Below are 26182 nucleotides of genomic sequence, written 5' to 3'. Positions count from 1 at the left end.
CATTGATGTGCTTCATGTTCCCGACATCAGGAAGAACCTAGTTTCTATATCAGCACTTGTTAAAGCCAGTTTCAAACTAGTGTTCCAATCAAACAACTTTGTACTTATGAAGAATGGTGTATTCATAGGTAAGGGGTACTTAGCACAGAGTCTGTTCAAAATAGTTATAATGACTGTACACCGTGACTTTGATGGTAATAAAATAAAAGCTTTCTGCTACATTGTTGAGTATTTTAATTTATGGCATGATCGACTTGGGCATGTCAATTATAATACTCTTAAACAACTCATCAAGTTAAATTTATTACCAAATGTCAATATGGATAAAATACAAAAATGTGAAGTGTGCGTGGAAGAAAAAATGACGAGACTACCTTTTCATTTAATGGAAAGGTCAACGACTCCTCTAGAGTTAATACATAGTGATCTATGTAACTTAAAATTCGTGCAAACTAGAGGAGGAAAAAAGTATTTTATTACTTTTATCGATGACTGCACGAAGTTCTGTTATGTCTTTCTTTTAAGAAGTAAAGACAAAGCCTTAAAAGCTTTCAAAACCTATAAAATAGAAGTTGAGAATCAACTTGATAAATGAATTAAAATAATTCGTAACGATAGAGGTGAAGAATATGGTGCACCGTTTGATAAGTTTTGTTCAGAATCTGACATTATCCATCAGACAATGGCGCCTTACTCGCCTCAATCAAATGGTGTTGCTGAACGTAAAAATCGGGCATTAAAGGAAATGATGAATGACTTGCTGATAAATTCAGGCTTACCCCAAAACTTGGGGGGGGGGAAAGCTATATTATCAGCAAACCACATTATTAACAAAATCTCTCACAAGAAAAACGATAAACCACCACATGAGCTATGGAAAGGTCGCGAGCCAACATATAAATACCTGAAAGTGTGGGGGTACTTAGTAAAGGTCAAAGTACTCAAGCCAAAGCAAGTAAAAATCGGACCTAAAATGTTCAATGCAATATTTGCTGGATATGCCCATAATAGTAGTGCGTATCGTTTCATAGTTCACAAGTCAGACATTCCTGATATTCATGTGGGAACAACTATGGAATCTCGGAATGCGATATTCTTTGAAAACCTATTCCCAAATAAGAAGGGAAACATTCAAAGTAATAACAAAGGAAGTTCTAACGAAAATGATGTTTCTGAACTTAGTTGTCATAAAAGGACTAATGATAATCAAAGCGAAGAGCCACGTCGGAGCAAACAAGCTAGAGTTAAGAAATTGTTCGGGAAATTTTCTCTAGTCCCGACACCCCATTGTGGAAAGAAGTTGTCAATAATGAAATCGAGTCCATTATGAATAACCATACTTGAGAATTAGTGAATCTTCCTTCTGGTACTAAACCATTAGGTTGTAAGTGGATACTAAAACGCAAGTATAAAACTGATGGATCGATTGACAAGTATGGAGCCAGACTTGTAGCCAAAGGATATAAGCAAAAGGAAGGCATTAATTACTTTGATACCTACTCACTAGTGATAAGGATTATGTCTATACGAGTGTTGATAGCCATTGCAGCACTGTTTAACCTTGAAATACACCAAATGGATGTTAAGATTGTGTTCTTAAATGCTGAGTTGGAAGAAAAAATCTATATGGAGCAACTCGAGGGATTTGTAGCTCCAGGAAAAGAGAAAAAGGTGTGTCGACTTGTTAAGTCATTGTACGAACTTAAACAAGGTCTAAACAATGGCATGAAAATTTTAACAAAACAATGTTGTCAAATGAATTCAAAATAAATGAATATGACAAATGCATTTATAAAGGTCATGTAATCGTTTATCTATATGTAGACGACATGCTTATAATGGGTAGTAAAAATGCGGTAATCATGAGTACAAAGAAAATATTGACTAAGAATTTCAATATGAAAGATATGGGTCTAGCAGATGTTATATTGGGAATTAAAATTCTCAGGACATCCGATGAGATAGTTTTGACACAATCTCATTATGTAGAGTCAGTGTTGAAAATGTTCAATGCGTACGATCTCTCTACAATAAAAACACTTATGGATCTAAGTCAACCCTTAGCAAAAAATCATGGTGAGCCTATATCACAATTGGAATATTCTCAGATAATAGACAGTTTGATGTATCTCGCAAACTGTGCACGCCCAGATATTGCTTGTGTGTTAAACAAGATGAGTCGTTTTATGAGTAATCCAAACAACATCCATTGGAAAGCACTGATGTGAGTTCTTAGATATTTGAAATATACTATGAACTACGGATTACATTACGAAATGTATCCCGCTGTTTTAGAGGGATATTGTGATGCTAATTGGATATCAGATACAAAAGATTCCAAATCCACTTGTGGGTATGTATTCACTGTTAGTGCGAGAAGCATCCGACGATCAAACCTGTGTTTTGATTATGTCAAAAGGTCTAAAGTTAAGATGTTTTGTTATCTGACAAAGTTAAATGAGATTGCAGGAAAGTACCTACATGGCACATGGGTGACGTGTCAGGCTCGTATCTGACATGACAATGCCTATGTGGCGTCCACGTAGGCAAGAAGAGATGACTGGACTGTTGATTGGGCAAACAGATGGCAACCGTTGATCAAAGAGGTGTGATGGATCGCTTATGAAGCGATCTAGAGCGTTGGATCGTGAAGAGTCACGATCTGACCGCTTGGGATGAGACTTGATCTAAAGCGTCAGATCGAATGGATCAGTAGATCCAGATCCGATGGCTGATGATAATAGGCAAGATCTGAGGGTCACAACTCTTCAGATCTGATGGATGAGATTAAAGTGGGATATGTGAAAGGTTATAACTCTTCAGAATGGACGATCCAGATCGATCCAGCCCAAAGAACACATTTGGTATAAATAGAACCCTCCAGATGCTGGAAATATCAATCGAATCATCGAATTCATCTATTCTACTCTCTCTTGAGCATTCATCTCATCTTGTGCATTTAAGAGTCCAAAAAGCCTACGAGAAGGTTCGCTGGTCTCAGAATTCGGAGTGCTACGATTCCGAGACATTTGTCGTTATATCTTGGGAACGAATTGCTGCTAACCGTTAGCACCATAGCGGAGCAATATCGTTTACGGAGATAGTATTGAACACTAGCCTCGACGATCAGTATCAATTTGCGCACTCCGGGAGATACCAAGAATAATATATAATACTTCATAATCTCAAACAATATCGCTAGACTTTCATTTCAATTCCATCTGTGATTATTTCTCATTCTTTACCATTAATCTTTAATAATCAAATAAAAGATAATCTTCAATAATTAAATAAAAGATCAAAACATTTAAAGATAGAAAGAAAAAAAATTATGCCGCAAGATTTACATTTTTTTCCTATTTTGCACAAGAGCCACGTGGATTAAAAATCAAAAGTGTCAGTGTGTGCCTCCTGCTATACACAGTGCTGCGAACGAATGCTACGACACTATGCATATCAAGTTTTTTATTATTATTATTATTATTATTATTATTATTAACTCAGCATATCATTTAGGGTTTTACATTTAAGATTTAAGGGTTGAATTATAATATTAAACATATAAAAATTTTCAAATTGAAAAAAAAAAATTAAATATGCACAGGGTGTGTAAAGTCCGCGACATATCACACCACTATCTCAATTATAGTTAAAAGTTAATTAAAATTATTAATATAAAATATTCAATTAAAACTTAAGTTAAAAAAAAAATAGAAAAACATATAATTTACGTTTCTGCTTCTGTCGAAGGTTCGCACGATGGATGCTCGTCGGGCCCGTCATGTAGGCATGAACGCGTTGTCGCGCCCGAGCGACGCGTATGGGCACATCACTAGGCTCGAGCGACGGGCCTATGGCCGAGCGATGGGTCCAACGAGGCATCCTTCGCACGATCTTCCAAAGAAATTACAAAAAAACTTCGAAATCGAAATTAAGTTTTTAAAAACCTTACCTAATGACAACAGCAACAAGCGACGGCAACTGCGAAGCAACAAGATAGGTGGAAGGAGGCGGAATGTGAAGGCAAGGAAGGTTTGATTTTTAACCTACATGTTTAACTCACCTTAAGAGACGACTTTTGACAAAAGCGGGGTGGGTGAGATCCGCCTCCCACCTAGGCGCCACCTAGACGGCCACTTGCAAGGCTAATTAGAATACTGGGTGACATTTGAAAAAATAATAACCGATTTAAATATCGTATGTAAGATTTTAAAATCTAAAAACATTTATAAATTCTTTAATTTTTAATAATCATATAAAAAAATTATAATTTTTAAAGAAAATTAAGTATTTTAAAAGTCCATTGTAATTGTTAAAGATAGGATAAGCTTTTAAGAAGGCTTTTTCATATTTGGAATATCTATTGAAAAAAGGTCATGCTTGCATATATTAAATCATCTCTAAATTTAACATTACTTTTTTTATTTCGGATAAATAAAATTTTAGTTTTTTCACAGTGCTATTTTTAGCGCTGCTTCCAGCCATGTTTTTGTTTTATGAAAAGGAAGGGAGGAGTGAGTGATACAACGGCCTTCTTCTAGTTCGCTTATCAGATAAATCTAGAGCACAATTTATACAGACTCAAAGTCAACCTCTAAAGTATCATATCTCATGAAGGATTCAACCTTTGGTCTTGTTATTATTCCTCTGTGTTTTATTACTACACCCGTGAGAGGCAATATATAATCAGCTTTTGTTAGAAAGCCAAATGGTGTTAGTGCTAAAGGCAAAACATTATAATTGCACAACTACAACATGTATTTTGAAAACATTGTCTGGGGAATGAGAATGAAACATTCTGATGATAGAGAACCTAAACCTTCTTCCTGCTCAGAAACTAAATCTTTCACTATATCCAGACATCTGTTGTTTCATGACTCACATCTCATGGAATCCAAGAAGCTCTTCCCATCAAGTTTTGAAGAGAAGAACAGCTTCATAAAGCTCTCATGGTCCACACTTCTATACTTTGCACCACTTCCTCCGATCATCTCCTGCAGCGGGCCTATCACAGCATCGGACTTGGGGCTGTGGAATGTTGCTATGGACAATCGTTCCATCTCAGTGTTCACTACAACCCTGTGCTCAATACTTTTGTATCTACCATTGCTATATATCTGGATGAAAGACCAACTATTACTCCCCGCGAGAAATTACAATAAGCCAATATCAAATAAAACACATTGAAATTTACCTCAAATATGTCACCTAGGTTAACAATGAATGCACCATGATGAGCCCTGACAGGGACCCATTCCCCTCTTCTCTTTATTTGCAACCCTTGGACTTGATTGACTTGGAGAACGAATGTTATTAGATCAGAATCAGAGTGTTGGGAGAAACCCAACACCTTGTGGGCTTGGGCGCAAGGAGGGTAGTAGTTGAATCTGATTGACTGAATGCCAACTTTAAACTTCTCCGTCACCACATCCATGCCAAGTCCTAAGTTTTTAGCCATGATTTCCATCAAACATTCTGCTAGGTTTTTCAGCTCCGAAGAGTAGTTATCCAATGCAACACTGAGATCATTTGTGAGCATGATTGTCAAGTTTATAAAGTAATATGATAGGCCTAAAAGATCAAACGCTTTACTAGAATCTTAATTGAGCTAGGATCTTATCAACCTAAGTGTGGTCCTATATCCTTTTAGTCATTTCTAGTATCAATTTGATTATGACACTGCAACAAACATTATAACTAAATATTTAATGAATTGTTGGAAGGTTAGGTAACTTTCAATCATTCACTGGTATGTAATATTTTTTGTTTATTTTTTACATGAATAATGTAATTTATGACATAAAAATGATGCAAATAAATATACTGAAAGTTAGGATTCTATGCCCTGATCATACAATCCGATCAGATGACCCTTTTATCCTTCTTAGATAGGATGTCAATCTGACAACCTTAATTGTGAGGCATTCGACAGAGTATAGTAGTACACAAGTAAAATGGTTTAAAAGAATAGTAATTGTTTCATAGATGATCATAATTAACCAGAACATAGACATACAAATTATGTTCTTTCCTACCAAAATAAATATGATATGACATGACAACATGATTAGTCAACAGATCCACTAATTGATTCTTGTTCTCTTTAGTTATAACTTCTTCTTGTTCCCCTGTTTTAATGTGTTATCTTATTTGTGCACAAAGCAATCAACTAGACCTCTTTTGAGATAGTTCCATCCCAATTAAAAATGTCAGTTGGAAGATTAACCTAGCTTGAATATAAAACATTGTTCGAATATTAAAACATTGTTCAAATATAAAACATTCTCTCCCTTGTTGGAGTTGATGAGATCGAGGCATGGGCAAGCGGCCAGCAGCATAACCCACCTTGTACACAATGAGGACACAAGTTATCCAGATTTCTCTATAGTTTTGTTCTCACGCATTTATACACTTAGATTCACTTGATAGAGTGATAGACAAAGAATGTTACATCACTTTTCTTGTTTGTTGTCCCATCTTCTAGACTTCTACTATGTTGGAGATTTTTCTTATTGTTTGTTGCTTCTATGACAGGAAAAGAGTTTCCATTCTGTTATGTCACGATGGAATTGGATCTCCATACTCTAGGCTTATCTATCTTGATTGTGCATTCATGCATCTATCTTAAATTGATCCTATATGTGTTTTATAGTATTATACTGACAAGTGATTTCAACCCAAAGAACTTTTAGCGGATATGTTGCAATATTGAAAGAGCTGTGCATATAGTAATTCATATGTAACAAGTGGAGAAGTCAACACAAGAGACATAAATTAGTTCTGATCATGCCACTAACTTGAACAAATGCTAGAGTTCTTTATTCAAAGGTTTCGCGGAAGGTAAAATTAAATTTTCATGGAAGCAACTGGAAAAGAGAAATGCAAGCTATCGTGCATGAGCAGGAGCAATTTTCATCAATAGTATCAAACCATACCTTCTGGATAATATCATCAACCGGTAGCTAATGAGACCACAATATGGTGTCATGAAGACAGCACAAGAGACATAAATTTGTCCTGATCATGCCAATGACTTCAACAAATGCTAGAATTCTTTATTTGAAGGTTTCACGGGAGATAAAGTTAAATTTTCATGGACGCAAAGGTTGTGAAAATTTGTTGTTGCAGTAGGATCTGCATTGTACTTTTGCTGGAAAAGAAAAATGTAAGCTATCATGTATGAGCAAGAGCAATTTTCATCAATAGTAGCAAACCATGCCTTCTAGAAAATATCATCAACTACCTAATTAGCAGGGTCATTAACTAGATTCATCTGAAGAAGTTATACATGTTAATCATGGAGGCATTGCTTTTTTGGAGTCCTCCAGGAAGATATAAATCAGATAGTGATAGAACCCAATCAAACGCAACAATTCCTAAACAAACCAAAGATTAAGATTGAAGATTCATTGCAACAAGATCTGAATCTTCGGTGTTACCTGAAGGAAGGGGGTTGAGTGGGCCAAAATCTCATGGCTCTCTCGGTATCAGGTTGAGTATTGAGATAGAGCATGTCAGCCCAATCTAGTTTCTGTTCTTCTGACACCACAAACAGCTGCCCGTAGCCTTGGAGATCGCCAGCCGCCTGCGCCACCTGCCTCTTCTCTGCCAACGGAAGCTGGAAGAACCGGAGGACATCGAACCGGATCTTCTCAACCACTTGGGTAGGGACGTTGTGATTTATCAACTGTAGATAAGATGAACACGAAACTACAGAGGTTGTTATAGCACATGGGAAGGCGGATCCAGGAATTAGGGCATTCACCTGGAAGAATCCCCAGTTTTGGCAGGCGAGATGGAGCTTGGAAGACTCGTGAAGGTGGGATTTGGGATCGCGGAGTCGGCCGAAGTCGATGATGGGTATGTCGACGGCAGCGTCGGAGGCGGCGACAGGGTGGGTGTCGAGGTCGGGGCGGATGTACCTGTGGGGGACATCGGCGGCGGCGTGGGAAGCGGCGGAAAGAGATTGGACGTTAGGCACCGGGAGAGACCCCATCGCGTGGTCCACGGCTGTTGTTAGCGCCGTGGAGTCTTCACTTATGAGTTCTGCTCATCATCTAAGCAGCAAATAAAGCTATTTACCCTCACCCCCTACTTATCCACATGTCCTAATAAATAGTTTCCGCTCTTATTTATACTAATCACCGAGCTGAAAATTTAAAGTCCTAAATTTCAATAAGTCAAAAATTTACAGTCAAAGGAACTCAAATTCAGAATAAATTTGAGATGGATTCGAATGTGACATCTAGACATCTCTATTATTCTAAATGGAAAGTTTCAATATATGAAAATAAAAAATAGAGCTTTTTTATGATAGACATAGGATAATAGTTTATTCTAATAAAGAGTTTTGAAGTTCTAAGAAATTTAAAGGGAAAACCTATCCAAAATAGAAAATGAAACGAGGAATAAATCCAAAAAAATTTGAGACAAATGATCAGGTAATTAAATTATTAGTTAATATTTTATATAATAATATTTTATGTAAGATAAGTTCATTTCAAGATGTGAAGGATTTATGAAGTAAGTTGGCTAAGTTTTATGAGGTTCAACCTCAACGCCAAGTGAAAACTGTTAGGACACTTTGCGCTTTGTCGATGATGATTTGCATCGGATATTTTAAAGTAAAGACTCACCAATGCTAATATTTGAATTTTACTTAGTATCCACTCCTTGAGATGACTTCAATGATCCACATAATGCATATACTCCACTATGAAAAACACTCCTCAGAAATAATCCGAGAGTGGAGAAACCTCGTACACTCTCGAATACAAGAAATGCAAACAAAAAACATAAACTAAGTTACAAAGAAATTGAAAATGACTTTACAACATGAACCTTTGCTTAACTTGCTTTCTTCTTACTTGGAATAGCCTCTTGGTGGTGGAAAATGCGGCAGCACTTGTTCTTCTAAACACCTAAGAATCGGCGACCAAGATGTGCGAGAGCGTTGCCTTCAAACCTTCACAAAAACCCTTTTCTAGGGTTCACTCGATGCCTACCAATCTATTCAGCTTTTTCCTAATTGATTGTCACGTCATCCGACAGTTCGTGCACCTACAGAACGGCTCTTTTTCAAACCCTAATCAATTGGCAAGGCATCCCAATTGACTCAGAAAAACTTAATTGATTACCCAATCGATTCTCAGACTCTCTGTTCTCTTGCGAAAAGTCTTAATTAATTAGCCCAATCGATTAAGAAGTCATTGTAAGACCGTTAGATTCGATAGAGGGGGGGGTGAATATCGATTCGAAAATCTCGAGTTAAAACGCAGCGGAAAAGTAAGGAAGTAAAGAGATGAACACGGTTGATTTTTACTTCGTTCGGAGCCTGTGACGACTCCTACTCAAAGTCCCGTACTCCTTGAGTACTTTCGTTGGGCAATTCACTAGCAATTCGGATAATTACAATTTACGTACAAATATTGCTAATGAAAGAAAAACAAAGCTATACCGACAACTAATGAATTAAAAGAAAACCGGAGTGAGTCGTCGGAGCTTTGTGAACGTCGTTGGAGCGCAGAGTAGCAGAGTGATTGAACTCAGAGTTCTCAGAAAACAGATATCTTGAAGCTCCTGCCTGGGGTTTCTTTTATATGCTGCTCCGGGCGCCTGGATCCCTTCCGGGCGCCTGGAATGTGACGTAACACTCCCAACCAGCATGCTCCAAGTGTCAACGTCGTCCTGGGGATAAAACTTGCCTCCGGGCGCCCGGATCCCCTCCGGGCGCCCGGACCCCTCTTCTCCAGAAAGTCCTTCTCCTGCAAGAAAAGGTTAGTCCGAGGCAAAATGTACCCTGCAGCAAAGATTGTTAGCACAGTTTTATAGATAAGCAAAGTATGACTTAGATTCCGTCTTTCCGAGACCGGAATGTAGTCACGATCTCGACTTAGATATCCGAAATGGATCTAAGCCGGATCGACGCCTAATGTTCCCTTCCCGGGAACGCGTCCTCGCAGTCACTCCCCTCCAGTGACTTACCTTATGTAACACCCCAAATTTCCTCAATTAGAGTCCTAAAAGTAATTTAAAAATATTTAAAAATGCTATAGAAATATTCTAGGGATTTTTAGAAATTTTTAGAGTATTTTTATGTAATTTTTGGAGGTCGTTTGGTATTTTTACTAAACGAAGGAAGTTTTGACAAAAAAATGTCCAAGCCGAGAATTGAACCCACAACCTTTGACTCGGTCAAAACCCAGCTGACCAGGTGGGCAAATAGATTTTTCTGTTTAGAAAAAGTAGTGAATTTATTTAAAATAATTAACAGAATATTGGATTATAAAAGGGATAAGTTGATGTTGGATTTGTCTGTTTAGAAAAGATAGCGAATTTATTTAAGGAGTTAACAGAAATATTAAGTTATAAAAAGGGATAAGTTGATGCTCTGTTTTCCCGTGACTTAAACCATTCTCTCCTTCTCTTCTGCGTACGATGGCGGAGCTCGGGCAGAAAATGAAAGGGAGTTAGAGCATCGTCTCCGGCGGACGACCAAGGTCCTAGAAGCCCTTTTTGTTCGGTTGTGAGTCCAAGAAGCAAGGTAAGTTGCTACTCACCTGCAGTAGGATAGCTCCGATTGTTTCTTTCTTTTTCCGAAAGCTTTGAGATAAATTGTAGGTGGTTGGTTCTTTTGTTTCGGATTGTGTTGTGCCGAAATCATATTTGTTAGGGATCTTGATCTCTTTCTTTGCTTCCAGAGTGATGTGCAAAATTGGGTTTTTGCTAGAGGGTTTAGTTTTGTTCTAAAGTTTGTAGGTTGATGTTGTAGCTTACTGCAGAATAGTATACTTTGTTAACAGAACGTGAAGAACAGCTGAGTTAGATTCTTTAGTTTTATGATTTAGCATGTTGTTAGACTTTCCTATTTGTTATTAGTTAAGCATGTGTAGTTTCTTTATTACTAGAAGAGCATGAGCAGTGTTGAATTGTAATGTTTCTCCTTGCTATTAGAATAACATGAACAGACTTGGGTTTGGTTTATCTTGAAGCTTGCTGCCATAAGACCAGATTTAGTTGTTTAGATTTAGGAATGAGAGCATGTAACATCCTAGTACTTGATTTTCTTCTTTGCTGCCATGTGTAGGAATAGGCCTTTTAACGAGCATGCAGTAGAGTGGTTTTGTGCTGTTAGCATTTCCATTGCTTAGTTTGATATAGATCCTTCCTTATTAGTTTTATGCATGCAGTTTTCAAGTTTATGTAGCTCCAATGAGTAGGAACAGCTATGTCAGTTCACATTGCAGTTTTGGGTTTCCTTTGCATTATAACAAATCTGATCAGCTTTCATTTTAGCATGCTTAAAGATTTCAGAATTGTTTTCCTTTGTTTTAAATCTGTTGTAGCATGTTTGAAGAAGTTAGATATGCTTTCTTTTGATTTGTCTCTGATATAGTATGCTTATAGAAGTCAGATTTTCTTTCCTTTGATTTAATTCTGTTGTAGCATGCCTATATTCTTTTTAAGAGTTTAAGAAAAATATAAGAAAGATAAAGAAAAGAAAGAAAAAGGCCAAGGCCTTAAGTAGATCCCAAAGTCAAGACTTTAGGGATTTTGGCACACAAGGTGCTAAATAAAATGTCGAGGCATTATATAGAAGTATTAAAAGATAACAAGTATTTTACTTTTATCAGTGGCACTGTACTGGACTCTCTGTTGGCCTTCCATAGTCGTCCCTAGGTTTAGATAACCTAGTAGTAACGGCTCGGCCGACGGTCGACGGTCGACGGTCGACGACCATAGGGTCGCCAAATGGGCCGCCAAATGGGCCGCCGAATGGGTCGGGTCGTTACAAAAGTAAAAGCACAGTTGTCGGGCCCAAGAAGAAGTTAATTACTATTTTGAAGTATTATAAGTATAAGTTTTTGAACAAGTAAAGCAAGTTTTACATAAGTATAAAGTATTAAAGAATAAGTCTTTAAGAAAGTGAAATAAGATTCATAAGGTATTTAGAATTCAGTAAGTTTAGTTCTTTATGCTAGCATGATTGTATAGATTTACTTTACATGTTTAGCCTTTCAGTATGTTTCTTTCACTAGTAGATGAGCATGAGTAGATTTCCTTTTGAGCATTCAGTTTTAGATTTCAGTATATCCTCATGCATATCGAGATTTTGTGAGTTAGATAGCGCTTACTAAGCAAATTTTGCTTATAGACTACACTTCCTCTTACTGCAGATACAGGAAAGGAAAAGATATAGAAAGGAAGGCGACAAGGTGGCGCGGATGGTGTGTGATGCCAGGACTATGGAAGCCTTGGGACTTAGTTTAAGAATTTATTAAGATTGTCATTTATTAAGAATGTATTAGATGAGTCATTTAGTCTTCCGCTGTTAGTTAATTGTATGTTTTAATTTTGTTTCCGCTATTCATTACTTGCATGATTTGATTTCATTAAATTGCGTGGTGATGTTATTCCTTTTGTGTGTTTGATATGTGTTCCAGCCGCCTGTGGCTGTGTATATTATGTTATGTATGTCAGTTTAAGGTCACCGGTACAAGGGAGACTTTGCCGAAATTTTTCGGTAGGGTTTCCATGTGATTTTTAATCATACCGGTTAAGTAGAGTTAGTAGTTAAGTAACGGTCATCCTTAGAGAGTAGTAGTAGTAAAAAGGGTGGTCGTTACACCTTACTTACCTGCCAGACGTCCGGTCAGCCCTTCGACCCGTCTGGACTTCTCGCCAGCTATCCGGTCAGCCCGTCGACCTAGCTGGACTTCTCGCCAAGCGTCCGGTCAGCCCGTCGACCCGCTTGGACTTCTCGCCAGCTATCCGGTCAGCCCGTCGACCTAGCTGGACTTCTCGCCAAGCGTCCGGTCAGCCCGTCGACCCGCTTGGACTTCTCGCCAGCTATCCGGTCAGCCCGTCGACCTAGCTGGACTTCGTGCCAGACATCTGGTCGGCCCGTCGACCTGTCTGGACTTCTCCTGCACACTTTATCAAAGTGTCAGACAACAACAGACTAACTTAACCTGATTTGTCATTCATCAAAACCTGGGTTAAATCGTTAGTGCTAACCGCACCAACAATCTCCCCCTTTTTGATGGAATGACAACCTGGTTAAGTTAGTGAAAACATATGCAAGAAAAAAAACAAGCATTTAAAGGGTTTTTAAGTTAGTTTGTATTTTCAATTCTGGTTTAGCTAACTTAACCACCTAACTCTCCCCCTTTGGCATTCATCAAAAAAAATAAGCAAGAGTAAACAAGCATAGTGTAGAGTTACTGAAAATAATAACACTTAATCTTAAAAGATAACTGAGTTTGGTTCAGAATTCAAGGAAAAAAATACAATTTTTAAATCCAAGAAAAGGTCAAGTTGACTTGGGGGAGTATAAAGTTTTGAAAACTTGTATAAAGCAGTAGCTTTTAGCTTTTAGAAAAATTGCTAAGTTTTAATTTTCAAACATAAGTGTAAAAGGTCTAAATTTCAAGAGTAAATATTCAAAACAAGTTTCAACTTTGAAACGCTTTTCAAACATAAGTTTTCAAAACCAAAATTCCAAAACTAAGTTTGAAAAAATCTATTTTTCAAAACTAATTGAAATTTATTTTTCAACGCTAAGTTTGTAAAAGATTCAATTTTCAAAATCAAGGAAAATGAGTTTGAGAAGCTTAGTTTGTAAACTAATTTTTTTGTAAAATTTAACCTTCAAATCAAAATGTCAAAATTAAGTAAAATCAAATTTTAAGAACTAGATTCAGGACAATTTTCAAAGTAAAGTTAAATTAAATTTAAATCTTTACTTTTAGTTTTCAACGGAGTTTGGTAAAAGTAAGATCATATTTTTAGAATATTTTTGTAAAATTTGTTTTTCAAAATCAAATTCTCAAAGTTTAAAAGTATTAGATTCAAAACCTTTCAAACTTTCAAATTTTTGTAAAAAATTTCACAATTTTAAACAAGTTGTTTTTAAACTTTGATTTTCAAAATTAAGTTTAAAATTCAATTTGAAAAACTGAATTAGTTTTATTTCTCCCCCTGAACCTGATATCTAAGATAAAGCTTTTGAAAATATTTGCTAAGAATTTTTAATATAAGATTTTCAAAGTAATTGGAGTAGAATTTTCAAAAGAAATTTAAAAAAAACGCTTTAGTTAATCCTCCTGAATTTGATACTCAAATTTACATAGCTGTCTAACCAATCAGTTACTAACTAACTATCAGAAAATAGCAGTTTTCACTTGGTTAGTCAGATTAAGTTGATTATAAGCAGTCAGTGTTTGACTTGACTGATGAGCTTAATCTGATTAATATCTGAGTTGTATTTAACGTCCAGACTTATGCCGATGCACTGATATAAGCATCTTAAGTCCAGACAGTTGACCTATGCATCTCACCCCTTTCTATGTTTTTCAAACACAAGCAAAGTAAACCTAAGGTGTTGGTGAGATGCTCAAAACTAATCCTATGGGTACATGCTTTCTAAGGATTCAAAAACTAATCTAAGGCCAAAACTGTTTTTGAAAATCTAAAAATGAAAAGTTTTGAAAACAGACAAGTTTAACCTATAATTTGATAAAACCATTTTGACAGTATTTTGAATTATCCTAGTCTATGGAGCATATTATCAATGTAAGTCTAGCAGAAATATCACTAGATAAATTCAAAATAGTTTACAGGTGGTGTAGCTACAGAAGTGAGTATAACTAGATCTACTGAGATGAAGAAGGGGGTGGTCCAGATCCCAAGGATCGGAGAAGTGCCATCAGCTCAGTGTGTCGGGTATCCCCGGCAGCTCGTAGCTCGGTAATCTCTCGTCGTATGTCCCGATGAAAATCAGAGTTCTCCTGCTGGAGACTCGCCATAGCTCTCTCTAATCCGGTCATACGGTCGGACATAGTGCGGGAAGCGTGACCTCGTGCTCTAGCTGGTGGTGGTGGTGGAGCCGGTGCGGCTTCCTCTGGAAATAGTGCGAGCATGAAATCGTCCACCTGTGCGTCTGGATCGGGCTGGTGCTGTGCCCCCCTCCGCCAAGACATAGTCCCGTCATCTCTATCTATATGGACACCAGCTAAGGAGAAGTTTCGAGCTGTGATAACATCGAACTCGGTCATGTTGGCAATGGCTCCTCTAGTGACATCAATGTGCAATGAGGACATATAGGCTGTCAGAATGTGACCATATGGCATATGGACTCGTCTATCAGTCACGAATCCGGCCGAGTAGATAATGGTGGAAAAAATGTGCAGGCTGATGTCAATTTCTAACCTATGGATCAGGGCATAAAGTAAGAACGAATGAAATGGGCGCATCACAGCGATGTCTCGAGTAGTCAGTGGTAAAATACAAAGGACTACAACCCTATAGAGAGCGTAATCCTGGACCCGTAGCTCTACTGACCTAAACTGTGTCACAGTGGGATCTCTCTCTCCTCCAAAGAAATACGAATAAATCGTATCGAGAGTAATATGTGCGTAGGGATCTCCGAACGGTAGATCCCTCGGAGGGTAGCACAAAAAGGGACAAGTAGACGGACGCAACTCTAAGAACTCTCGGATAGCGCTAGGGGAAAATGTGATATCAATGCCTGCCGCCCTAGTGGTATAGGTGAGATCGTCTACTTTTACTAGGTTATTGCAAAATTCGGCACACAGACTTATGTTTATAGGACTAGTACATTCGACGAGGTTCCTTAAGTTATAGTGGCCTATAACCTCTAAAGCGGAGGGGCATGACCTTAGAAAAAATGATCTATCTATGCAGGTAGTTCTAATGGCCTTATAGATAGTTGACTCAAACTTAATCCTAAGTTCATCTGTAGGAAACCTAGGGTCTGTGCTAGCATTGGAGGGTCCAGCACCAGTGTTTGTTCGTTTCCTACTGTATATATAAGAAAATATTCTAAGAACAAAATAGGAGGACAAATTCTAATAACATTTTAGGAGGGAAAGAAATTTTACCGAGGAGCCATCGACAAATAAAGATATGACGACCTCGGTTGAATCGCAACAGCGTCTTCACCGCTAGAAAATTTTAGTTAAAATACTTTCGCGCGGAGGTTCGGAGTGAACCTTAGCAAAAGAGAAAAGTTGGTGGTGCAAAGGTTGGGGGCGCCTGCTGCCCCTTATTTATAGGGGATTCCGGGCGCCCGGATCCCTTCCGGGCGCCCGGGATTGCTAGGGCGGGGCGCCCGGGATTGCTAGGGCGGGGCGCCCGGAACCCCTTCCGGGCGCCCCGGAGGGGAATACCAGGGGCGCCCGCCCCTGGTTTTTGACTTTTTTTTTTTTTTTTTTTAGGTTTGAAGTTTAAGTTTTAAGTTTTAAGTTTGAATAAAATTTTGAAATTAAGTTTAAAATTAAAATTTTGAAATTAATTTTTAAATTAAAATTACAAATTTTGAAATTAATTTTTAAATTAAAATTACAAATTTTGAAATTAATTTTTAAAATTAAAATTTTGAAATTAATTTTTAAAGTTAAAAATTTTGAAATTAATTTTTAAAGTTAAAATTTTGAAATTAATTTTTAAAGTTAAAAATTTTGAAATTAATTTTTAAAGTTAAAATTTTGAAATTAATTTTTAAGTTAAAATTAAAATTTTGAAATTAATTTTTAAAATTTTGAAATTAATTTTTAAGTTAAAATTAAAATTTTGAAATTAATTTTTAAATTAAAATTAAAATTTTTAAATTAATTTTTTAAGTTAAAATTAAAATTTTGAAATTAATTTTTAAGTTAAAATTTTGAAATTAATTTTTAAATTAAAATTAAAATTTTGAAATTAATTTTTAAATTAAAATTAAAATTTTGAAATTAATTTTTAAATTAAAATTAAAATTTTGAAATTAATTTTTAAGTTAAAATTAAAATTTTGAAATTAATTTTTAAATTAAAATTAAAATTAAAATTTTGAAATTAATTTTTAAATTAAAATTAAAATTTTGAAATTAATTTTTAAGTTAAAATTAAAATTTTGAAATTAATTTTTAAATTAAAATTAAAATTTTGAAATTAATTTTTAAGTTAAAATTAAAATTTTGAAATTAATTTTTAAATTAAAATTAAAATTTTGAAATTAATTTTTAAATTAAAATTAAAATTTTGAAATTAATTTTTAAATTAAAATTAAAATTTAGAAATTAATTTTTAAGTTAAAATTAAAATTTTGAAATTAATTTTTAAATTAAAATTAAAATTTTGAAATTAATTTTTAAGTTAAAATTACAAATTTTGAAATTAATTTTTAAATTAAAATTAAAATTTTGAAATTAATTTTTAAGTTAAAATTACAAATTTTGAAATTAATTTTTAAAGCCTTATTCATCTCACCCTAACTATATTATCAATCAGGGAATCCTATGATTTTGTGAGATGAAATTGGTTTGATTACAGACTTTTGGTTTAACTTGTGTTAGATTCAGACTTAGCTTTGGTTTCCACAAATAGGCATTCTTCGGATAAACTTCTAAGCTTGGTGAGTCACAAGGACATCATTAGAAGTAACCAACCTTTCGAGGTTTTCCGAATAGTCCTATCCACGGAACTTAGTACTAAATCTTGGTCTAACTGGTTAGGATTCGTTTAAGGGTAGCTTCGGTCAGTTCCACTTGGCCAAATGCACCAGATCGAAACCATATCTTTCTAGACATGCGATGCCCAAGTTTCCCTAACGTACTATCATCCAAAAATTTCACCAATACCATGATTCAAGTTAAACTTGGTCTCTAATTCTAATTGCCCTGCCGGGTTTGTTAGTTTTGGGTTACCCTGTCGGGTAAGTTAGTTTTGGAGGTGCCAGCTATTCTGGAGCCTCCCCCTGAATTATTGGCCATTAATTTAAGTTTTAATTTTAGGCTTGTATCGATTCTTTTTATAGTTATAATCAACTTGGTGATAATCTAAATTTTGTTGAGTTTTGAATTTTGATTTTAATTTAGATTTATATTTTAGTTTTTGATCTGATTTATTCAAGTTTATATAATGTATTTTATCTTTAGGTATATAGAATTGATTAAGTCCTACTTGCGTGGTTAAGCACGCTTTCGGGACCCAAGCTTGTTTAGTTGCTTTGTGTTGGGTTAATAATGATTTAAAGGTTTTGTTTGAGTTTGACTTATATCCAAGTCCGGTTTTATTATAGCATGCCTTTTGGTTATTTAGAATTAAATCTAAATTTTTAGATCTTGTTGTGAATTTTTCCAACATTTCCTTTAACTTATTAAGTTCATTTTTTAATGATAAATTCTCCTCCTCAAGTGTTCGATCTTGAGTTGGATTCGAATTTTTTAATTGTTCCTTGAGGTTTTGATTTTCCTCAAGAAGCGATTTATTTTTATTTTACAATTTAACTAATTTTTTATTCAAACACGAGATAATTCTAAAGAATTTACGATTTAAGTTTAGGTATACCTCTTTGGAACCTTCGGAAACGAGTACGGACTCGTGGCTCGATTCGGGTTCGGACCCGTCTTTCGATTCCTCTGATTCGTCTTCCGCTTCGCGAGCCATTAGCGGAGGTGACTTTGGTGCTTTTCTCCTTCCGATTCGTCTGAGGAGGAATCGTCCCATGTTGCTTTGAGGGCTTTCTTCTTTGTTGACTTTGGTTTGTCAAGTTTCAATCTTGGGCATTCGTTCTTGTAGTGCCCCTTTTTGTTACATCCGAAACATGTGACATTTCTTGAGTCGGCTGGCGAACTGATCTTCTGAAGATCCTGTTTGCTGAAGCTTCTCTTTTTCCTGGTGAACATTTTCCTTACCAGGTTCACCAGGTGTTCTTCGTCTTCAGAGTCTTGATCGGAATCTTCTTCGGATTCGGGCTTGTTCTTCTTTTCTTTAGAGGAACCTGCAAATAAAGCTACACCTTTCTCGACCCCGACGTTAGTTTGCTCATGAAGTTCTAATTCACAAAAGAGTTCGTCCAATTTTAATTTAGATAAATTTTTCAAAATTTTGTAGGCATCTACGATTGATGCCCACAAATTGTTAAACGGAAAAGCATTTAACGCGTACCTGATTAAGTCTCGGTTCTCCATTTGGTGGCCTATCGCGTGGAGACCGTTGAGGATATCTTTGACCCTCGCGTGGAGCTGACTTGCCGTTTCTCCTTCCTGCATTTTTATATTAAAAATTCTATTTAACAGCAAATCTCTCTTTGTTACCTTCGCGTCGCTTGTTCCTTCGTGCAGCTCGATCAGTTTATCCCAAAGCTCCTTAGCGTTTTGATGCGGTCCGACCCGGTTCAGTTCTTCTCGTGTTAGTCCGCAGTGTAGAGTATTGATGGCTTTGCTTTCAATTGATGCCTTTTTCTTCACATCATTTGTCCAGTCTTCAGGGTCTAGTATGTTCCCGGAGTTGTCTACTGGAATTTTGTAAGCCCTTGTGACGCTCATCCATTGGTCGTAGTCTGTCTTCATGTAGACCTCCATTCTCCTCTTCCAGTACGAAAAGTCATCCCCGTTGAACAGAGGAGGACGTACTGTGCTGAAGCCTTCTTGTTGAGACATTATAACCTACACACACGAAATTAACTGGAAAAATATCCCAAGACTTCGTCTTGGATTAGCAGTGCGGGAGAAACAGAAACTCTAAGTTGGTGTTGCACCAATTTAGATGAAAAAAAAAATCTTCCAAAAAGATAATAATATCAATTTTTTAAAAAAAATTTCACCCCCTATCTGTTTGGTGGTTGCACCAAATCAGAGCGGAACCTTGCTCTGATACCACTTGTAAGACCGTTAGATTCGATAGAGGGGGGGGTGAATATCGATTCGAAAATCTCGAGTTAAAACGCAGCGGAAAAGTAAGGAAGTAAAGAGATGAACACGGTTGATTTTTTACTTCGTTCGGAGCCTGTGACGACTCCTACTCGAAGTCCCGTACTCCTTGAGTACTTTCGTTGGGCAATTCACTAGCAATTCGGATAATTACAATTTACGTACAAATATTGCTAATGAAAGAAAAACAAAGCTATACCGACAACTAATGAATTAAAAGAAAACCGGAGTGAGTCGTCGGAGCTTTGTGAACGTCGTTAGAGCGCAGAGTAGCAGAGTGATTGAACTCAGAGTTCTCAGAAAACAGATATCTTGAAGCTCCTGCCTGGGGCTTCTTTTATATGCTGCTCCGGGCGCCTGGATCCCTTCCGGGCGCCTGGAATGTGACGTAACACTCCCAACCAGCATGCTCCAAGTGTCAACGTCGTCCTGGGGATAAAACTTGCCTCCGGGCGCCCGGATCCCTTCCGGGCGCCCGGACCTCCGGGCGCCCGGACCCCTCTTCTCCAGAAAGTCCTTCTCCTGCAAGAAAAGGTTAGTCCGAGGCAAAATGTACCCTGCAGCAAAGATTGTTAGCACAGTTTTATAGATAAGCAAAGTATGACTTAGATTCCGTCTTTCCGAGACCGGAATCTAGTCACGATCTCGACTTAGATATCCGAAATGGATCTAAGCCGGATCGACGCCTAATGTTCCCTTCCCGTGAACGCGTCCTCGCAGTCACTCCCCTCCAGTGACTTACCTTACTTACCTGCCAGACGTCCGGTCAGCCCTTCGACCCATCTGGACTTCTCGCCAGCTATCCGGTCAGCCCGTCGACCTAGCTGGACTTCTCGCCAAGCGTCCGGTCAGCCCGTCGACCCGCTTGGACTTCTGCCAGCTATCCGGTCAGCCCGTCAACCTAGCTGGACTTCTCGCCAAGCGTCCGGTCAGCCCGTCGACCCGCTTGGACTTCTCGCCAGCTATCCGGTCAGCCCGTCGACCTAGCTGGACTTCGTGCCAGACATCTGGTCGGCCCATCGACCTGTCTGGACTTCTCCTGCACACTTTATCAAAGTGTCAGACAACAACAGACTAACTTAACCTGATTTGTCATTCATCAAAACCTGGGTTAAATCGTTAGTGCTAACCGCACCAACAGTCATAACAGATTACCTCAATCGGTTCCCTCTCTCACAACAAAAACAGCTCTTAATTGATTGCCTCAATCGATTAGCATAGCCAGAATCGATTGTCCAATCAAGTCCACCACCTTCTGTTCTTGTGAGAAAAGTCGCCTTGATCAATTGGACCAAACAATTAGGCTTGACCTAATCGATTAAGCTTGACCTAATCGAGTAGGGTAGGGCCAATCGATTTTCCAATCGATTGTCCAATCTTAACTCGCTTGATCCAAGTCTAGGGCTTTCTTTCCCAACATTCGATTAGTCGTGACCTATTGGGACTTCCTCACCAAGTTTTCGATCAATCTTTGACCCAGTTAGACTTTCCATCTCGTACCAACTTTCCATTGAACTTTCAATAACCAAGTGAAGTCCTTTTTGACCCACTTGGATTTTTCTCTTGCCCAACAATAGTTAGGACTTCGTCTTGCTAACATGCGGCCCTCCTTGATCCACTTGCACTTTCCTTTGTCTAACCACAGTTAGGACTTCCCTTTGCCAACGTGCTGTCCTCCTTAATCCACTTGGACTTTTTCTTTGCTAATGTGTGGTCCTCCTTAACTCACTTAGATTTTCCTTGTTGGTTAGTCCTAGGAAAACGTACCGGTTCCACTGTACAAAAAATTTTGTACAAGTGTCGAACCTTTCCTTAAATAACTTATTGTGTTCTTTAGAAGTTAAATTAGGAATCGCAGACGGAACTTAACATCATTGATTCAAATTTAACTTATCTATTCTTAATGGTTTAGATTTGAATCGCAAACAGAACTTAACACTATTGATTCAAATCTACCTAAGTTATTAATTCCATAAATATTAATTTCCAAAATTGGCTTCCAGGACTGCATGGCGAGGCACATGACCTTCTTGGATATGGGAGCAACCACCACCGCCTAGGCAAAACCTTTTAAGGAAAGCTAATATTTATTTCTTTAAATAACTTTAGGTTAACCAAAAAGAACAATCGAATCACAAATTCGAAAAAGAAGAAAACACAAACTCGAAAAATAAATTCGATAAACTAGATCTAATTGCCTTTTGTATTTAGAATTCTTACAAAGAAAATAACTAGTATGATGCGGAAGAAAATTACTAGTTATACCTTCTCTTTGTAAGCTAATGACCTCGAGATCTTTTGTCATATTCCTCGTCTCTCCTTGGATGTCGTGTGGGCGACGATCCTCCAAGATGAACACCACCCAAAAGCCTCCTCCTCTTCTTCTAAAATCCTGCCACCACCACCACCAAGGAGAAGAGAGCAAAGGGAAAGGGAGAAGGGAGAGGGCCGGCCACCAAGAGATCTCCAAGCAAGAGAATAAGAGTTGTTCTCTCATGAAGCCCCCTCACCCCTTCTTTTATATTACTTACCCAAGACAAATAAGGAAAAACCTTTTACAAAAAATAAAATCATCCAAGAGTTTTCCTTTTCCCTTTTTATTTTTCCTTTTCTTTCCTCTTGATTGAATCAATCACCAATCAATGGTTGTGATCAATCCTATTTGGTTTACGATTGTGTTTTGGCCGGCCCCTTGCTTGGGCACCAAGCAAGGTGGCCGACCACCATATTTAGGAAAGAAAAATAATTTTTTATAAAATTTTACAAGAAGAAAAAACTCTTATAAAATTTTACATGCTCTCTTTCCTAGAGTTAAAAAAGGAAAGTTCTAAAAATTAAAACCATGTTTTAAAATTTAAAACTTCTCTAACAAAATTTCCTTTTTTAATATGATGATAGAAAATTTTAATTTTTAAAACTTATCTCCCTTTTTTCTTAAACCACGAGGATGGTTAAAAAAGGAAAGTTTTAAAACTTTTAAAACTCTCTATTAAAACATGTGGCCAAATTCAAATAAGGAAAGTTTTAAAATTAAAATCTCTCTTTTAAAACTTATAGTTTTCTACAAAGAGAAGATTTTAAAAATTCAAAACAACCCTCCTATTTGAATTATTCTTGGCCAGCCCCTACAAGCTTGGTCACCAAGTAATAGGGTCGGCCCCTATAAGAGGATGTGGTCGGCCATTGCTTGGTCACCAAGCAATGGTCCGACCCCCTTCTTGGACACCAAGAAGAGCCTTACATTTGGATGGACTTGAGACTATAATGAGGCTACGACAGGGACTTAGAGGAGAAATTGGTTTTGGTCTTCCAATGAGCTTGAGTATCCCGTGCTCGCCCCGAACACACAACTCAAGTTCATCGATAATAACTCATTCCACTAGAGAGTTATTATCGCACTACCGCACCAATCCCAAATTACATTATGAACTCCTTCTTATCATGAGTGTGTTAGTCTCCCTGTGTTTAAGATTATGAATGTTCACTAATTAAGTAAGTTACTGACAACTCATTTAATTAATATCTAGCTCCAAGAGTAGTACCACTCAACTTCATTTTCATGTCGGACTAGGTCCACCTACAGGGTTTAACATGGCAATCCTTATGAGCTCCTCTTGGGGACATTCTCAACCTAGATAACTAGGACACAGATTCCTTCTATAATCAACGACACAGATTCCTTCTATAATCGACAACACACACACTATAAGTAATATCATTTTCCAACTTATCGGGCATATTGATTTATCGAGCTAAACCTCACCCTTTGATAAGTCAAAGAAATAAATATTAAATATATGTGCTTGTTATTATATTAGGATTAAGAGCACACACTTCCATAATAACTAAGGTCTAGTTCTTTTACTAAGTCAGTACAAAAAGAACTTACCTAAATGGTCAGACTCAATACACTTAGAGTGTATCAGTGTAATTTATTAGTTAAGATAAATTAATACTTAATTACACTACAACTATTCTGATGGTTTGTTCCTTTCCATCTTAGTAGTGAGCAACTGTTTATAATTTATAGAGAACCGACAACATGATCTTCTGAGTGTGACACCACACTCCATGTTATCTACTATATAAATTAATTGAACAATTACATTTAATAAATAAATACAGATATTGACCAATGTGATTCTTATATTTTAAAAATAAATGTTTACAAAATCTAGGCTTTTAGTATACACTCCAACACCTTTGCCTAACTGTAATTAGAACTTTCATTTACCTAACTCTCGAGTTAGGACTTTGCCTTGCCTAACATCCAGTTAGGACTTTACCCTTACCTAACTCCCGAGTTAGGACTTTACATTGCCTAACTTCCAGTTAAGGCTTTCCAATCAAGTATCCAATCCTCCATGACCTACTTGACTCCCGTCTCACATATCGTCAAATATCTTATCAACCTTGACCTATTTGACCTCTTCTCATATATTGTACCACATATTATCCAAACATCAAAACTTAAGCTCGAATCTACTCAAACTTAGTCAAACAGGTCAACCTTAACCCGAGGACGATTGCACCAACAACCTCCCAACAAAAATGAATCTAAAGAGGGAGACTCTTTGGATCAAGAGCATGAGGACTCAGAAGTTGAGAGATGTTTAGCATTCGAGGAGGAAATTGAAGAAGCATCCACCTCAAGAATTGAGGGAGAGAGGCCATTGATACCGGATCAGAGGATGTCTCTACCTCTATATCAAATGAAGAAGAATGTGTCACATCTACGAGCTCAACTCATGAAGGTATAACAAATTCATGTATTAAAAATAAAGATCATATAATTTATTTTGAGTGTAGAGAAAAAGGACACTATAAGAGCAAGTATCCTAAGTTGAAGAAAGAGAAGACTAAATTGACACTCAAGATGAAGGAGAAGCCAAAAAAAGGTCGACCCCATTATACGAAAGGGCAAGGAGCACATTGTGTGCTTTTCTTCTAATAAAAAAGGGCAGTATTCGAATCAACGTCCAAGGGAGAGGAATCTGACCGAGAACAAAGGAGGAAGTTCAAGTCAATGGGGAGCTTCCTGTAAGATCGTTAGCGACCGACTAGAGGGAGGTGAGTAGCCCTAACAAATAAAAAGAACCCTTCTCGAATTTACGGCTTAATTAATTTAACACTTGCATAAATAAAATAAATGACTGAAAGAAAAGAGGCACGAAAGGTTTACTTGGTTACAACCGGGGAGGTTGTTAATCCAAGGAAGTTGGAGCTCAGTAAACGATCTCCTTCAGACGGAAAAGCCTCTTACAACAGTTGAAGTACTCAATTACAGAACAAAAAAAAACTAGAATGAATCACAAGTGTTGTCCTGAACCTCTTGAACCAGGGCTGTATTTATAGCCCTGGTCGGGCCGCCTGGAAGGGTTCCAAGTGCCTGGAATGGGATAGAATTCTATCCCTGATGCAACGGTTAAACACCACGTCGATTTGGGTAAAGTTTAGATTCCAAGCGCTCGGAAGGGTTCAGGGCGCCTGGATGGTCCGAGCGCCCCAGACTAGTTCCGAGCGCCCCAACCTGGTCTAGACGCCCAGACCAGGAAACTCAACACAGTTGACTTTTTCATCCAGGTCTTCCGCTCCAGTTCCGCTCGCCTCGGTCCGAGCCTTCCGCTCTGGCTCCGCTCGCTTAGGTGATTTCGGTCATCCAGAATAGGGCTCACCCGAACCCAACTTTCAGCATTCTCGAGCAACATTCCATTCCAGCTTCTCGTCCCTCAGAAATGCCTCGCGCCTTCTTCTTGTCCGCCTACATACTCTTCCGCAGCACCTCATCTCTCGGACGCACCGAACCTGTCGGCTCTCTCCCATGTCGTCCTTCTCGCTAGCAGCGTCTTTTCCTCGACTTCATGTGCTCCTAAGTTCATGTACAATTAGACACAAGGTTAAACCCAACATGACCTAAGCTAACTTGTTTGATCGCATCAAAACTACCTTGGGGTTCCAACAATCTCTCCCTTTTTGATGTGAGCAACCCAAGTTAAGTTAGGGTAAACCAACATAAGGTAAAAGTAATAAATTTGCTATTAAGTGCAAAAATAAAAAATTTAAGCTACCTCCCCCTAGACTTAATTTTTCCTTCTCTCCCTTTGATCATATAAAAAATGGGGTACCTCAAAAGTCTAAGGGGGAAAAAATTGAGTTGATAAAGTTTTAAAAAACTTTGAGATAGATAACTTTTAAAAACTTTAAGTTTTGCAAAAAAAAATTCTAAGTTAAAAAAAAATGCAAGAAAAGAATGTTTAAGTAATTTTGACAACTATTTAAAACATTATTAATCACAAGTAAATATTTTATCAATTAGTCAATTAAATATTTTATTTTATTAATTGGCTTTCAGGCTATGGTGAGGCACTAGGCCTTCTTGGTTATTGGAGCAACAACCACTTTCTAGACAAATGCTCTTAAGGAAATCAAACATTTAATCTACTCTCTGAAAGCCCTAAATTTAAATAT

The 26182-nt window shown here is 37.3% G+C and overlaps 1 protein-coding gene across 1 annotated transcript; it reads right to left on the bottom strand.

Moving 5' to 3' along the window:
* Positions 1–4714: 4714 nt before the first annotated feature.
* On the bottom strand, positions 4715–8082 carry LOC122016588 (2-oxoglutarate-dependent dioxygenase 11-like). Its single transcript, XM_042573943.1, has 4 exons — positions 7766–8082; positions 7440–7687; positions 5195–5519; positions 4715–5117 (listed from the first exon to the last, which is right to left on the bottom strand). Exons 1-4 carry the CDS (start codon positions 7994–7996, stop codon positions 4872–4874), a joined length of 1050 nt encoding a protein of 349 aa, XP_042429877.1. The 5' UTR covers positions 7997–8082; the 3' UTR covers positions 4715–4871.
* Between the last annotated feature and the right edge of the window lie 18100 nt (positions 8083–26182).

Source organism: Zingiber officinale, chromosome 8B (genome assembly GCF_018446385.1).
Source record: "Zingiber officinale cultivar Zhangliang chromosome 8B, Zo_v1.1, whole genome shotgun sequence".
In the NCBI taxonomy this organism is placed as follows: Eukaryota; Viridiplantae; Streptophyta; class Magnoliopsida; order Zingiberales; family Zingiberaceae; genus Zingiber; species Zingiber officinale.
The sequence above is the reverse complement of the archived record's forward strand: the minus strand, read 5'-3'. Positions and strand labels throughout refer to the sequence as shown.

Coding starts and splice junctions, on each gene's coding strand:
- LOC122016588 (XM_042573943.1), bottom strand. CDS start 7,996: ATGGGGTCTCTCCCGGTGCCTAACGTCCAATCTCTTTCCGCCGCTTCC. Junction 7,688..7,765: donor AAAACTGGGGATTCTTCCAG/GTGAATGCCCTA, acceptor TCTTATCTACAG/TTGATAAATCACAACGTCCC. Junction 5,118..5,194: donor ACCTAGGTGACATATTTGAG/GTAAATTTCAAT, acceptor TCTTTCATCCAG/ATATATAGCAATGGTAGATA.